The sequence below is a fragment of the Protomyctophum bolini genome, assembly GCF_963924005.1.
Source record: "Protomyctophum bolini genome assembly, chromosome: 7".
In the NCBI taxonomy this organism is placed as follows: Eukaryota; Metazoa; Chordata; class Actinopteri; order Myctophiformes; family Myctophidae; genus Protomyctophum; species Protomyctophum bolini.
This window is the reverse complement of record NC_137868.1, coordinates 15,683,355-15,699,609: the sequence shown is the minus strand read 5'-3', so window position 1 is coordinate 15,699,609 and position 16,255 is coordinate 15,683,355. Positions and strand designations below refer to the sequence as shown.

The following is a 16,255-nucleotide window of genomic DNA, read 5'->3' as shown; positions in this document are numbered from 1 at the left end:
ACCGGAATTAATTGTAAATTGAATAAGAATACAATAAAATTTGCAGTGGTCTCCCAACTCTCCTTACTCTCCCGAGTCCCATTGATACCCTAGTGTTGTTGGGTAGGAGTCAGACACTTGACATATAGTACTGCCTGAAGCTCATACACAATATGGGGCACAATAAGTGGGGCTGGCCCAGCTGGCTCTTGGATATATGCTATATTATAACATAACTCAAGTGTACAAACACAAATTGTTAACTTTGGAACCATTTACACTCAGAATTAAAGCAATATTTAAAGGCCAGACTGAAACAATGCAACTATAGTTGCAACAAAACAGTTTTAAGTCCACACAAATGCAACTCCTTGCAACAACTGCCATTATTGGGGATAATTGTTGCAAGTAGTTGCATGTTGTTGCAAGGAGTGTTGTGGAATTTCTATAATAATCCATAACAGGAGTTGCATTGGGGTGGACTGGCCTTTATGTGTAGCAATACCACAGCTGTCATGCTGTTTTTACTTATCATGCAAGTAGTTTACTAGATAAGAGACAGAATGTTATAACTGCATATTCATTCCGTTACATGGTCACATAAATCCACATCTCTATTTGTTTTAGATGCCAATGGTTTGAAAAACATGCTTTAAACAATGAGACACTGCTTCTGTTTTCAACATTTTTATATATATATAAAAAGAACAATCAGCTGCTGGGTGACTTGAAACATCAAAATACAAATTATCTCTCTCTTTTTTTTAAATAAACGTTAATATATACATTAAAAATAACCAGCTCCCCACAGCTGCTCTGTGATATACAATAAAAGCTGTACAGCTCACAAACATTGCTGTAAAACATATTTAAATCAAATAAGACAATCAATCATACAATCTTATCAGTGGTGTAGTCTAACTGAAATACAGGCATATGCCCTCTAGACTTTTATGTACAACAGTGAGTGCCATCAGTAGAAGAAAGACGGAAACACACAGGAAAGGAAAGGTGTGCAGGACAGGTGTCAAAGACAGATGAAAAGTTACATGAAATGTTGGCAATTTTCAACCTAAATCCCATTGTTCCGACGTGAGGAGATCAATAATGTAGTATGGCAAAAATAAAATAGCCTATGTCTTCTGTGTATGTCTTTGCAACATAATAACAAAACAATTACCTTAAACACAGCGTTTCACATTATGGACCTTACGATGACATGAAATTACATCTTTCACATCATCGTTTCAGCATTTTTGAGAAATACACATAAGACAGGGTCTGTTTTGAAAACAATACATTATTGATCTCACATCAGAACTATGGGATTTAGGTTGAACATCGGCTACGCTTTTCTTTATACTATTTGGGTTAGTCTGATTTATACTATGTCATATAACAGTGTTGCTAGGGACACCATCGTACAATGGAGTATAAATTAAGCTTTATGTATGGCTGCAATTCATGTACTATATTTGTTATAAAAGTTGTCACGACCATGCCTCAGTCAGCATGGCTGACTGCATCGATGCATCTTCCTCCTGTTTTGACTTGACTACACCACTGTCCTATACAAAGACCCATCTAGGAATATAGAGGAAATCATTACAATGTACGGTATTTCAAATACTGAGCTTTACATGGCAATTCTATTTACGTGTACACTATTCTTCATGGTGGGAGGGAGGCGCCTACACTTCAATTTAGGAGAGATCCTGAATCAAGAAGTGATGAAAGAACTCCTGTGTTTTCCTCTTTTCCGCCAGGTCCTGCTTTGTAGGGGACCTCAGGAGCAAGGCAGCAAAAATGGTGGCTATGCAGGAGAAAATACAAATGTTGATAAAAAAAAGCAATCATCTTCATCTTTATTCCTCAGAACATGCTGCTCGTTATGCTGGTGGTGGCAGCAATTAGATAGCGGGGGTCTTCATTGAATTATTACAAAGCTAATTCATGTAAGCAACTAACCTGACATGAAACACAGTCAGTATTCCTGGTTATATGGGTGGATTATATTATGTGATCAGACATGAAAATAATGAACCATAAATCAAGACATGAAACTGATATTATGATGAACTAAAGGATTTAAAATGCCACATTTCATGGGATGTCATCTTATTTGTCACTGATTTCATTTGTCACCAATTAAAAATTCTCTTTCCTTACTGGATTGAGAGAAAAAAAACAGCATGGCTGTATGGCACTGAATGGCAGAACAAAGTCAAAACAATCCATTTCTTACCCAAAATGTTGATGTCGAGTCGATTGAATGCAGCATTTTTCAACAGCTCACGGAGAAAGGCAGCTAAATAGTTGAACACATTTTTATGGCACCGAGGTAGCATGGCGATAACCTGACAAGTAGAAGAAAATCCACCCGGTATATTAACATAAACAGTCTATTAAAAGATCAACTTTGTCATTAAAAACACACTGTAAATTACATTAAGCATGATGTATGATTTGTTAAGGGCTCCTTTCTGACTGACCTTTTTACACTGACTGGCGTTGGAGCAGCACTCTAGGCACTGCTGGTAGAGGGAGTAGGGCACCACAGGCTCTGGGAGGGCGTCTAGGAGAAGAAGCAAGGCCTCTGCCACTGAGTGGTTACTGCCAGCTGGTAGTTAATGCATAGTCAAGGGAATATCCTTCTGTCAGAACCTGGATCTGCGTCTGCCCATTACTCAACCACCGTTACCATTGTTGTTATTAGAGAGCTGTAACTTCAACGTCACACCGCAGAACTCCATCCCCAGCTCAGCATTACCTAAATGTTTATGTCCCCAAAATGTAACCTACAGATATTCAAAGCTTAATGAGGCATAAATGAGTCTATGGACTTTGATGTATGTTTAGAGCACTTTAGAGCCAGCCAAGTATATGGACTTTAATGTTTTTATAGGCAGTCCTGCACATAACTGGTACGCCAGTGCACATGCGTCGTCAAAATGTTTTCTGCAAGGCGCATTTGCGCACCAACAGCTGAGACAGTTATGTAGAGAATCCTGACAGGCACTCGAAAGGCACTCAAATGAGATAACCTCCTGTAAGTAGACTTAGAAATAAAACTAGTAATGACTATTATTTTAAAGAGGAAGTCAGAGCACAGGAAGTCCGTTTCAGTTGTAAACAAGCTACCATGACACTTGAAACTGAAAGAGAAAGTTACGGTGCTCCTCCTGTGATAGTGCTAGTCACGACCATATTTTCAAAATGTCACTTGAACAACACTGGAATTACTTAAACGTGGAACCTGCAGCAGTAGTATTATCTGTGTTGGACGTTTGTTGTTGTCTCAGTAGTTGAGCTGCTAACAAACGTCCTCCTGCTGCTGAACGACCTCCTGCTACAAATACACTGTGATTCTGTGTAGCTTTGCATCTTTCTTTTGCATCTGCCCGTGTGGGAAGCATAACATTGTGGCAGAGTAAAAAAGTCTGTAACCCCCCGCGCTGTGTGCACCAACTTGTGTGTCCAAGTGCTCCTTTGAACTAGCCCAAAATAATTATGTGATTATATGTGCACCCCTGTGTATACTAGGGCACTAAATGACAACGTAAGACCTCATGTGGCCGATATAAATACAGTGGGCGCCCCTCACACAGTATGATTTATTTTCCCCACTACACCAAATCTCTTTGTCCATTTTCGCCCAATGTTCTTCTATGACCCAGAAAGAATAGGGACAAAATGGTACATGTGGATAAAATAGGCCTATCTCATCAAGATGTTTGGTTATTATAATGAAAGTGTTAAAAGGATACGGAGAGAATCTGGCATGCCTGTATCAAGGCAATCCCTTATTTCCTGAAATTCACTGCGGAGCCCAGGTTGCTGAAAGAGGTCCTCCTGTGAGAAAAGACAAAATAAATTACAATACAAAGAAACAAAATTATAAAACTTTCTCAGCACGTTTACTCTGAGAACAGTAGATCTAATCAGCTAATGCAGCACTATTATAGTTGACTGACCTGATTGCCCTTCAGCTTTGAGCCGTAAAGAGTATTTCAAATACAGTACATATTATTCTTTTTTCAGGGCTCATTAAATTAACATTAAGTTACTTAATTAGCAAGAACCCAGAAGCTACACAAAGTCAGTCAAGCCCTCAAGCAAAACTCTTTCTGCATCCACCAGTTTCTTAATAGCTGCGAGAAACTAGAAGAAAGCTTCCAAACATTCCAACTTTTCCCTCTGCAGGGTTGCTGTGGACCGCAGAGAGCTTAGTTTATCTGTCCTTGTAAGAAAGGCGCACATAGCTGGGAGGAGGCCAAAGGTTAAACCATTCACTCAGAATTTTGTAAGGGTATGAAACTGCCCAGAAACAAAAATCCAGACGGGTATTGGACATTCTTTGATACAATTCAATATGAAGAGGCTTCACTGTGTAATGTCCTGACCTGTTTGATGGCATTACGGAATAAATGATCCACCATCATCCAGATTTCTTTAGGAATGTCTAGCGGCTTTTCAGGGACCGTGCTCTCGTCTACTGACGTTTCACTCTGTTGAGGATATAAACAGAACAAATGCAACAAATTGCAGTTAAGTCAAAGAGATTCCATATTTTACAACAGGTAGTTCCAACGAAGCAATCTGATTGGTTGAAATAGCCATCTACCCGTGCTTCAAACTAGCATTACCTAGCACACCTAATCAAAATATAAAACCCAGCTGGGCTGATGAGACAGTCTCGCAGAGCAGAGACGGCTAGTGGCTAGGCTAGATGTTAGCATGAGAAGTTTGCGGACGTAGTAGCTAAATCTGGCATTAGAAATTTGGATTGAATATTTTAAATACGAGATTGAGGTCAAGTGTCCAGTGTCAAAAATCATAATCAAAGGCTAGAAGAAACTCAGGTGTGTTGGTGAATAGTAATTTTTGCATTATTGGTTGACAAATTGGTTTTAACTTATTTTACGGATATACAATTATAGTTTGAATGGTCACAGGGTTTATTCTTTCCCTGGGAAGTAGGCTAATAATCAGTCCAGTTTAATTTTAAACATGTCATTCGGTATTCATTTAGATGTTCTTTCTAAGTTATATAAGCAACACTGAATAATAAACATTAATTTTAAAAGCACATTTTAATTGGGTGTGCGGTGTGCTATGGGACCTGGATATCGGATAATGCTGGACCAAAAAAAGAGAGCCACTCATCTAAATGAAAAAAATGTGGATGGGGCGTGAGGGAGTCACTGATATGGGAATGGTAAGTGATTGTTTGTTGCTCTGATGTGTAGTTCTTTAATTTGTGGCAGTTGCCAGTTTTATACCATTTACAAAGCTCTCAAATAATGATCAGTATCCATGAAGGCAGCTATTACACAGTCTTGCATTGAGAGACCACATTTTGGCGCACGTTTGGAAGACATTTTTGTAATGCAAATTGCTCTATGAGTCTATGGGCTGCCCTTTCACTTCCCTTTGGCCAGGAACTGGCCAAAGGGTGCTACAATAGCTTGGCAACAAGCTGTGGAAAGTGTTCCTATACACATTTCAATCCTTGGAACCCTTTCTCTGGGAACATTAACAAAAAGCAGCGTTCAGTTTGATTCAGCAGATTTCAATACACACAATTAGCAGAAATGTTAAGAAGTTTAGGAAAAGATAATACAAAACTTTACCATTAGCATTGTCAATTTCCCATAACAGCATTGGCTGGGTTTCCCGAACACATTTAGTGTAAGACTTGTAGTGACACACATGCTCAGATGCCCTCTAGCCTAGGCCGCACACAGAAGCCTGTGAACATAGACATTCCGTGCATACAGTAGATGTGCATGTGGTAGGCTTCAGGCCTGGTATGGTAGGCCTCAGGTCTACCATTCTGAAATTTAATTTAAGAATAGTTGGACTGCTGGCAGTAGGCTCTCTTTACTCTAAAAAAAAAAAAAAAAAGATGTGTGCAGCCTAGAGGGCATCTGCGCATGTGCAGCACTACAAGTCTTACACTAAATGTGTTCGGGAAACCCAGCCATTATCACAAAGTGGCATTCCTTGCTGAATTGTCCTTGCTGGTTGTACAGTATACAACAACAAGAAATTTGTATTACGCATTTTTGAAAGACCCATTTGGCCACTTTTTCTTCCTCAGCATTAAGCATTTCCTCATCACGTGCTACTGTACATGAACACTGGATGTTGATTCACTATACATCAGACCAACCGCTAGCCTTGTTGACAACTACAACACACCCTCAGCATGTGTTGCAGGCTTCCTCTTTACTGTGAGAACTAGGAGTGCAACAGTTAAACTAATCAATTTAGTTGATTATAAAACAGAAAATAATAGCATACAAGCTAAATCAGCCATTTTTGTGAAACACCATTGTACGACAAAGTATAAACAAGGGCTAATAAAAAACAGTATCCAAAAACTGCAATTCTCGATTAATCGAAAAAGTAATAGATTGAATAATCTTTAAGAAAATAATCAGTACTTAGTAGCCCTAGCAAGAACCCCGGGGCTGAAAGAGAGGCATTTTCAAGGCTGCAGTGAAAGTGTTTCTGCTCTTTGCACCTGACGGGAGCACTAACCAGTTCACGGACGGTCTCCCGAGGCATGTCCTGGATGGGCTCTTTCAGCTGGCACAGCGTGTGGATGGAGCTGCCGAAGCAACTGGACAGGTAGTTGCCGGACACAGAGATGAAGTAGTCCTTCCCCCTCTCCAAGTGGAGCACTAGGATGTCCTCAATCTCCTGCCGGCCTGAGTTGAGGTCGGGGGCTGTCGAACGGTTGACGAACACCTCCAGGTCGATGTCCACGCGACCACCTGGGTGTTGAGAGAGAGAGAGAGAGAGAGAGACAGGGAGAGACAGACCAAAAGAGATATAATGTAACTATGTAAGATAAATGGGATATGGCTGTGTAAAAACACTTGAGGTTACACTGTACTTTGCTGAAACATTGTCAAAGTGATTGAAAACAGATTATTTTGGGGAAATAGAAAAAATAACCTGTGTTCCAGTGGATCCTGTGTAGTTACGTATTATTTAGTCTCAACCCTTTCATTGGTTAAATATGTATAAAACCAACAGATAAACCTAACCACTTTCACTTGCATTTTTAAAATGCATACAAAATAGTGAAAAGTCTTGATCTACAAGCTCACAACGTGGCACATTGTAATCTTGTCTATGAGAAATGTGTACGACACTTGTACAACAGTAGGGCATTACATTTCGAAAACATTTAAAGTTGCAATGTATGGACATACAAGGTTTCAGGCCAACAGCAAGGACTTGCTAAACACACAATGATTCAGCGACAGCCAGAAAAAAAGGAAAGAGGAACGGCTGAGACACCTCCAACACTATGACTATCTTACACACAATCACTCCTTGCCTCCCATCATGAGCCCTAGCATCCCACCATTATTTAGAGGGCTCTTACACTGGGCTCATATCTGAAATTGCCTTGCCACCATTAAATGTGAGAGTGAGTGACTGTGTCAACTGATGGCTTAAGTCAAAATCAAAACAATCTTTCACTTGGAGCCAGTACATCATCGCGCTTCATATGTCATGGTCCTCACCACGTGGCTTCATCAAAAGCGATAACCATGGCCGCCTGACGTTAACAGTGACTGCTACTCACCCTGAGCGATGAAGCCCTTGGGCGGGCTGGCAGTGAGCCACGCCTTACAGTAGGTGGGCTCATCTAGCTTCTGGATGAACTCAAACTGACACGGGACCTGCCCGTCGTTGTATAGGCTCAGCGTCTCTGCTTGGTGCTGCATGTATTTCACATCCTTAAAGTGGAACTGGAGGACAAACGGAGACAGAGAGCCAGGTGACCTTCAAGTTAACGTTCAAACCCTATGGCCAATGCAATGTTATGAAGACAAAATGCTCATAATAGATAGACAATATAAGTCAAGACATCAAAAGAAAGTATTAATACATTAACATAAATGGTAATGTGAATAGAGTCCACTCCCTTTGTAAAGCATTGTAAATGTATCCTTTTAATACCAAAGGATATGTATGAGATGAATGAATATCCATTACCCTGATAGAGCCAGTGGCACTTCACTCAGTGGCACTTTACATGGTTATGTTAGATATAGGCCACTGTAAAAAATAATATATAGTATTCACCTAGCAAGCACCCACACTAAAACGGCATGTTTAAAATAATTAATGGATAATAAATCAGTAATTTGACCAAATTGACAACAATTGCCAAATTACTTCAAATAAGCCGATCACAGTTCAGGATGGGGTGATTAAGTCTAAGCTTTCAACAGTCAGATAGAGCTTTACTATACTGAGATTTGAAGGGATCTATGGTGAGAGCTTTACAATGCTGTGTTGTAGTAGTAGTTATTTAGTTTTGGTCATAAAAAGAATATTAAATGTATTAATTTCATCATTTTCTTTTTTCACATCATATATCATGTGGCCGCCACCACACACGTCAGGGTCAGACTACTGTATGTTAGGGGCATTATGGCTTCCTTTATAATAATTTGACCATTAAGGGATACAAGCAGTCAAGCACTCACCTCTCGCTTGGACAAGGTTACGGACGGAATGCACTCGTTCTCCATCTTGTCTATGGAGCGCACAATCTCTTCAAAGGTTTTCTTGTGGGCCTCCTCGTCCACTACCTTGATCTGCAAGAGCACAAGGAACAAAGTATATTAGCGTCAGAAAAAAAGAGATGAAAACAGTGGAGGACAGACCTCGTGCTTGTAAATATTTCATTTGAAATAACCCTTGATTGAGGCCATGGCACTTGTCCCAGACATGTGATTTAAAAACAAAGGAATGAATGGGTATATTTTTTGAAAAGCAGCTGAAATTAATTGGGAAAGCACAACATGGATGACCCCCTTAAGCAAGTTTGCTACAGCAGGATTTCATGAATTATGAAAAGAAAAAAAGAAAGATTAGAGCAATATTAATAGTCAAAAGTCGAACCGAAAATGTATTTGCATTGCATACCTAGTTTGGAAGACTGATGGCACTCTTTTTAGAGCATAATTATTAAAAAAAACATTTTAGGACGCTGAATAGAAATTGAGCAACTTGGACACTCAGGCATGAAGGAAGCATGAGTTCAAGTCCGTTGCTCTCCCCTTGTCCCCCATATATGGGGACTAGGTTGGTGGAGGGTGTGTAGAGCCCAGGATCACATTAGATGATTGACACAGGGGTGAAAAATGGGTTACAAAAATCGTGGGATAAAAAATATATTAAAAATAAATAAAAAGTGAGGGAGGAGAGGTGGCATCAATGTATATTCTCGACTCACCCCGATCTCAAGCAGGGAGCTGACTGGCTTGTGATCACTGGTTTTCAGTGTCATGTGACTCTGGTAGTGGAGCTGCCTGATGTTCTTCCCTCGATACAGGATCCGATCGCACCAGGCAGGCGCCCGACACTTTTCACTAAAATGTAACAGTGAAATAAAACGCTCATTTAAAAATAAAACAATGAAATATAAATATACCTACAGAATACATTTCACCACTTTCAACCTGGCAATGCATCCCTAGCCTGGTACACCATCCTGGTGGTGTGAATTATTCCACATTTTGGTTTCTGCAAAACGTCTACCTAGCGTTTGAGGCCAGACCGGTGTGCAGAAGACGCATGATAATGTGAATTCCTGCGACTGGGATGCTTTATCAGGCTATGACATCCCCCAATTTGAAGAAAATGCCAAAATATATATTAAAAAAAAAAAAAAGGCAAATAGAATTACAAGCTGACAAAGCATTCTGATGTCACGCACTGTAAGCATGTAGATTGGCTATTTGTTCCGGTATTCATCATAATCATATTAATCATTAAGTATATAAGGCTTAATTGGTTATAAATCATTAAGTTAATGAGAGCTATAAATAGCGAATTGATTTTGTGATTAGTGATTATATTGTAGTCCATCTTCCATATATGTAGCAACTCATTATGTAATAATGCCTCATAATGTAAAAACGGCTCAAAATGTAATAATTTAAATGTAATAAAAACTCATATAGGTCATGTATTTTTCCACTGTGTGTATGAACCCTGATAGTTTACCTCGTGTCCCACTGGTCAGAGCCTGTGTCGTATTTGTAGGTGGGCTGGAAGTCAATTACACCCTCCACGAAACCAACAAATACGGCCTCCTCGTCAATCTGCCTCTTCAGCTGAGAAGCACAGGAAGAAGTCAGCAACACGCTTAAAACGAGAATTTCAGTCACACTACATGTCCAGTGTGTAATTGAGTCTGGAATCAAAAGCCTTCTGTAATCAGATAATCAAAAGGCTTGTATCAATGAGGCTTTTGTAACGGTACTTTTATATTATATTTTCCCCATTTCCCTCAATGTGTCCAAAACTGTTACTTTTCAGGATGGAAAAAAGAACATGCGTTCCAAATGGATTCAATGTATTTATTTAGTCTCAATCTCTTGTTAAAGACGTGTCCACAGGTCTCAAATAAAACCGCAGGGTGCTACATTTCTAAGTTCATCATGCATCTCGTTTATAAATTATAATATTAACGCTTCTAAAGAGAGATCAGACTTATCAGCGTGAGGTTGTAATGGAACATTTCATCTCCCGGTTTTGGGGGGAAATGGAAGGCGGGGCTTTTCAGAGAAAAATCTGCCTCATCTGTTTGGCACTCTAGTGCCTTTATTCTGAAAAATACTTTTCATAGGTTCAAAATGTATAACGTGTTGTTGTGATCTTGTAGTTCAGCATTTGTTTGCTAGTTGCAACTATTGTGTGACACTGTATTGTGACAAAGTAGAGCATTCATCCAAGGAGTTACAAGGTTTCTGCCCAACAGTGACACACAATGCAGAGACAAAGACAGATGGAACGGAGGGTTGGACATTAACCTGGTCATAGTTGTGCAGCTTTTCAAAGTCTTTCCTGGTGATTAGATCCTTCACATGTTCAACATCAAGTTCACTGATTCGGTAGTTGAGGTCTCCAATCCACAGGACCACGCTGTCAATGACATGCCAGAGAACAGATATTTTAATGCGTCTGATGTGAATTTCAATTAATTGTTGATAATCATAGTCTACAGAAACAGCAATATTTACTTTCAATATGTTTGTTAAATATTTCTATTGCATCTTGTTTTGTGAACATTTCTTTGGAAAAACACCGCTCAGTGATGGGCACATTATAGAACATTCAGTAATGGCATTTAACACTGGGCATTAATCCATAAATGTTTATGGATTTGATAGCCAAACAAAAGTCAAAGTTATTGGCAATAAGGATTAGAACAGACAACAAAATCTTGGGACAGGGTAACTTAACCCATTTAGACCAGTTAAACCATTGTTCAATCCATCATCTGGCATCTGTGTCACATTAGTTGTTGATAATATATACGTACTGTATATAGCAACATAGTATTTTTTCAGAAAAAGGCATTTTTAGATTCAGCCTCAGGACTAAAATGGTTTAAACTCTTGTTGTGGCGGCATAATGCCTGGGAAACGTCCTTGTGAGACCAATGGGTGCTTATATGTGATATCTGAATGCTATGTTAATATTTTCATACTTGTGCTTCAAGATGGGCTGGGGGGCAAGTGAGGTGTCCAGGTGGCGAAATTGGAGACGGCTGCAAATGTCCTTGTAGTCTTGGTTGCGTCTCTCATACTCCTCAATGTGGGCGGCTAGATGCGAGTTGACCACACAGATGTCGGAGTTGTGAAAGCGAAAACGTATTGCCACAGCACCCTTGTTGCCCTGTGGGACAGAGAGAACAAGTAAAACAGAGACCGACAGAGAGTGTACAGAGATGATATGACATTTTGGCCCTTGCTCATGATAACAGGGATAGAATTATTACATTTATTGCTTTAACATGCTCTCATCTGGAAAATGGGAGCGGTGTTGTGCGTGTGTGTGTGTGTGTGTGTGTGTGTGCATGCGTGCATGCACCGTCGTTCTCACCATTCGTCCCATGATACCGGTGCCCACGCTCTCAGCCTCGACTTCAGAGATAAACATGGCATGTTCCTTCTTCACGTAGAACAGCAGCATGATGCCAACCAGTCGCACTATCTTCACCTGTACAACACATGTGCACAAGAAGTTATATATACAAATACCCCTATGCACCATAAGTACAACACTGGAATACAGTACACAGGAACACACAAATTAACCTAAAATTGGCAAAGCTCCCAGAATCAAAGATCATGATCTTGATTTTGATTTCTTTTTTTAATCTTCTCTCATGGGGTCCCTGGTACAATACCTTTTCAGATGGGGTGTTCATGGCCAAAAACATGACTTGAAAAGGTTTGAGAACCACTTGCTTAGTTTAGATTGCTGAAGAGCTTTTTCCTCTGGACAATCAGACACATGAATGAGCTAGCCAAGTAAAGCTAATACTCCAATATCTCTCCCTCTATAATATCTATATTATATTGTATATAGACCATGGCAGAGTTGGCATCATTCTGTACGTTATGTGGAACACACATTCCATCTGTGAAAGGTCATGGAGGTCACAGCAGGGAGTTTTTGTGTACCTTCGTCCCTGAGCGAAGCTCACACTTTAGTTTTGTGTTTTTAGAAAAAGATCAGGGAAACGGTCACACATACTGTATATTGAACTTTAGTGAGAGAAGCTCATTCTCAGCTCTTTGTTTTCAAAACAATTATTCACACCTGAACCTGTACAATTGTACATATAATTCACATATAGTGCTATGACTCACATAAAGACACAACTAATAAGCAAGAGTCTCAACAATGTGAGACAAAGCTCTACATGGCTGGCAGTATCTACCTAGGGTCAAATAGAATAAGAAAGAGTTGGATGGAGTTCACCGTCAAAGTGTCAAACAAAAGATAGGAGCCAAATTCAGAAGATGCTTTGGGAGTGACTACTGAGTGGATTTGCAGACAGAAGTACGGCAGGCAAGGGAAAGCGCCTCGCATGCACGCGCAAGGTAAAGCCCAACGCCAAGCAGCTGGAGTTACAGAAACGCAGCACTCCTGATATAAACAATTAAACACATGCACCGCAACACCTTGATGGACACAGGGCCTAAAGCTCTTGTTTCCACTAGAATGAAGAGGTGTGTGCAGGCCAGGGAGGGAGTGAGATCATAAATCACATTCCATGCTCAGTCAATCAGCTGAGCACATTCCGTGCTCATTACACACAAAGCTCATTACACACAAAGTAAAGCATAGCTAGCGTGGGGTCCGAACGCTTTTCCGACCAGTTGTCCAAATTGCGGAAAACGACCGGATTATGGTTGGCGAACATGAGTTAAGGTTGGTGACCGGATTAAGGTTGGCGAACATGCGTTAAGGTTGGCGAACATGCGAGCTCCGTGCTTGCGGTTATGGTTAGGTTAGGGTTTGAGGTAGGTTGTCGTTGTCGGACCAATGACTGGTCAAATATCAGAAGACCAAGTAGTAGGGGTTTGCACTGCAGTGACAAGACTACAGAAATCAGCAAATGGCAAATTGTAGATCTGATCAAGAATGACAGTAATAAATGAATGACAGACATATAAAATCATAATAAATGAAACCAATTAGGATCTTCCCCCTTGCCTTATATTTCTCAAAGGACTGTAAATCATAAGCTCATGACAGAATGTCATCCAACACTAGTGCAGCCGTCAGGTCTATCAGCCTTAACACGTCTCAACATTTACATATTGATGTAAAACATTTACTTTTCAGCCAGCTGAGCTGTCCCGTGTCAATTAGGGAGCAGCCAAGTGTGGTCTGCTCACAGGGTGACAGGTAACTGAGAAATGGCAGGCTATTATACCAGCTGTGACTAGAATGCCTAATGTGTATTGTGTATAAAGCTCCAAAATACTTTGTAGAGACCAGAATGACAGCCAATGAAGGAAATGAGGAAACCAGTTGCTTGCAGTCAGCTCTTTTCAAAAGAAGGGAAGTAGATTAAAGCAAATAAAGGGAAGAAAGGGAATTCTCAAAGGAACTACCATATGGGTCCTAAATCCTTCAGACTGATGTGATTACTTTCCAATCAGTTTTAGTGGATTCCTTAAAAGATTACTACAGTATATGGTGTGAAACAAATGTCATGAAGGCAAAAGAACAGATAACTCAAGCCCTCCTCCCTGGCCTGTGTGTGTGTGTGTGTGTGTGTGTGTGTGTGTGTGTGTGTGTGTGTGTGTGTGTGTGTGTGTGTGTGTGTGTGTGTGTTAGGCTGCTCAACAGTGACACTTGGTGGTCAACAAACGCCATTTCCGTGCTCAGACGGACAGACCCAGCCAGGCAGGGACACACATTGCCGTCTATAGGAGTGGCTAGCACCACTCAAAAAAACTGTATCGCTGGTCAAGAATGACCCACGTGCAATGCGATTATGGCAGACAAAAGGCGTTAGAGAAAGGCAAGGTCCTTACTAAAGCATACTTGGCTTCTGGATGCAGGGCCTCGGATACCGCTGACATCCACTCGGGCTCTCTGGGTGTATCGTTGAAAAAGAAAGCCTCTTTGCTCAGGTCCAGTTCCTGGAAACTACAGAAGAGAGGATGAAATAAACAGAAGAAAATGCCATTTTAAATCCTGGGTGGCCATGTGGGTATAGACGCCATACTTTTGGCAAGTAGTGCTGACATCTGTGACAGCAGGGTGGATGTGACTTACCCCACGCAGTATATGTCTGGAGGCATGGGGGTGCAGCTGAGCCAAGGACGGAGGCTTTCCTTTGGTGCTTGGCCGTTCACATTGTACGTACCGAGGAAGATACTTAAAGACACAAAGAGCAAGATCAAGATGAGAAATGCGGAAATTAGATTATTATTTGTCTCTCCATCTGTTCCTCCTAAATATGGTTGCACATCGCATCAAACCAGCAACCCATTAGCTACCAGTGATCTGCTGTACCTCCTGGCCAACCTACAACTGTTTTTTTTTCTTTTTCTTAACACCTAAAGAGTACAAATGTACAAACAGCAATACTGTGGGGGTGGAGAAAACAAAATAAAAACTTTATTGGGAAAAACCCACACTAAGAAAGGGCTAAGGCTAAGTAAAAAAATATATACTTTACGTTTGGTAAAACTATGCCTTCTGTGTATGCTCTAAATGCCACTCTGTAAAGGACACCAGAATGAATTTGCACACGTACCAGCAGAGGGCGGTGTGCTCTACAAATGAAGGTTGGAGACCACCTGATGACCTCTCTCTTCCAGGCTAAGGCTTCATCCATTGGAAATGGATTATGTTCGCATCTTTGATGTATTTACAAACTGTCCTAAACTATAAGCTGCTAAGTAAGCTTCAACAGTAAAAAAGTAATTTAAGGGAAGTACAGTATTCAAAATTCTGAATGCAAGTACAAGTTCAACTAATATTTAGCAACATGAAAAGGAAGTGTGTTCTACAACTGACAGTCCTCCCAGTAAATGTGTGAACCCTGTAAGCTGATGCACTCAGGCTGCAAAAGCCTGACAGCGTGTCGCGGGTTCAAATCAAATTGTGTGTCACTCCCGATCTCCTCAGTCAGTCTACTGTCCTATAAATAAAGGCATAAAAGCCCTCCAAAAAATCTTTAAAACTGGAAAGAGTGCTGCTTAATGTAGCGTTGAGCTCAGTGTGTGGAAATAGATCCCACATCAAGTTGACTTCTAGGTTGTAAATCATCCTCGTAGTCATTCTGTGGCCTCACTTCATTCCTGCCCACATTGTCTTTTTAGCACAACTTCAGAAATGTTTTGGATGCACAACTAGGCCAGAGGACTGCTCAGCACTTTTGCACAGTGAAAACACCTCAGCATCAGAGTTCTCAACGGGCCTGAAAATTAAAACACAAACTGAACCAACCGGGAGAGTTGAAGCCAGAGCAAAACCTGATCTATCATCACATACAATACCTGAGACCGAGAGAGGGGTGGGGATGGGGGTTATCAATGTTTCATTGTTTTGAGATTGATGGTTCTGACCATCACATAATGCTTGTCATTGCTTGTTGCTTCAAATGAATATCTAGCAGGTTCAGTGCAGTCCAAGCCCTTCCAAAACCATTAGAATACTGGAATTTAATAGTTTGCCTGAACCCGGCCCTACCTGTAGGTTTTGTTGGGGGCATGGAGGCTGAGACTAAGAACTCTACTCAGCACACGCACCACTTTACTTGTGCTCACAAATAATAACTTAAAGCATCAACCCGGGCAGAGTAATAACTCACCATCTACAATAACATCTCTACCAAACTGCTTTTTTGTTTCAGTTTAAGTTGACAATTTTACAAACAAAACTAGACCAACTGAGGACAGTGCGTACCTTCTGCTACTGTGTT

At 40.6% G+C, this 16,255-nt stretch overlaps 1 protein-coding gene across 3 annotated transcripts in view; it reads right to left on the bottom strand.

Annotated features, from left to right (window-relative positions):
* Window positions 1-650: 650 nt before the first annotated feature.
* inpp5b (inositol polyphosphate-5-phosphatase B) overlaps window positions 651-16,255 on the bottom strand; it is a 29,624-nt gene continuing 14,019 nt past the window's right edge. For all 3 annotated transcript variants that reach the window (XM_080769127.1, XM_080769125.1, XM_080769126.1), the window contains 15 exons: window positions 14,602-14,703; window positions 14,358-14,472; window positions 11,905-12,021; window positions 11,510-11,697; window positions 10,830-10,941; window positions 10,021-10,130; window positions 9,248-9,383; window positions 8,496-8,606; window positions 7,586-7,751; window positions 6,526-6,761; window positions 4,383-4,487; window positions 3,747-3,831; window positions 2,472-2,599; window positions 2,225-2,336; window positions 651-1,792 (listed from right to left, as the gene is read on the bottom strand). In XM_080769127.1, coding sequence (XP_080625253.1) covers window positions 1,683-1,792; window positions 2,225-2,336; window positions 2,472-2,599; window positions 3,747-3,831; window positions 4,383-4,487; window positions 6,526-6,761; window positions 7,586-7,751; window positions 8,496-8,606; window positions 9,248-9,383; window positions 10,021-10,130; window positions 10,830-10,941; window positions 11,510-11,697; window positions 11,905-12,021; window positions 14,358-14,472; window positions 14,602-14,703 — 1,933 coding nt within the window. In that variant the 3' untranslated portion in view covers window positions 651-1,682. The remainder of the gene's footprint in view (window positions 1,793-2,224; window positions 2,337-2,471; window positions 2,600-3,746; window positions 3,832-4,382; window positions 4,488-6,525; window positions 6,762-7,585; window positions 7,752-8,495; window positions 8,607-9,247; window positions 9,384-10,020; window positions 10,131-10,829; window positions 10,942-11,509; window positions 11,698-11,904; window positions 12,022-14,357; window positions 14,473-14,601; window positions 14,704-16,255) is intronic.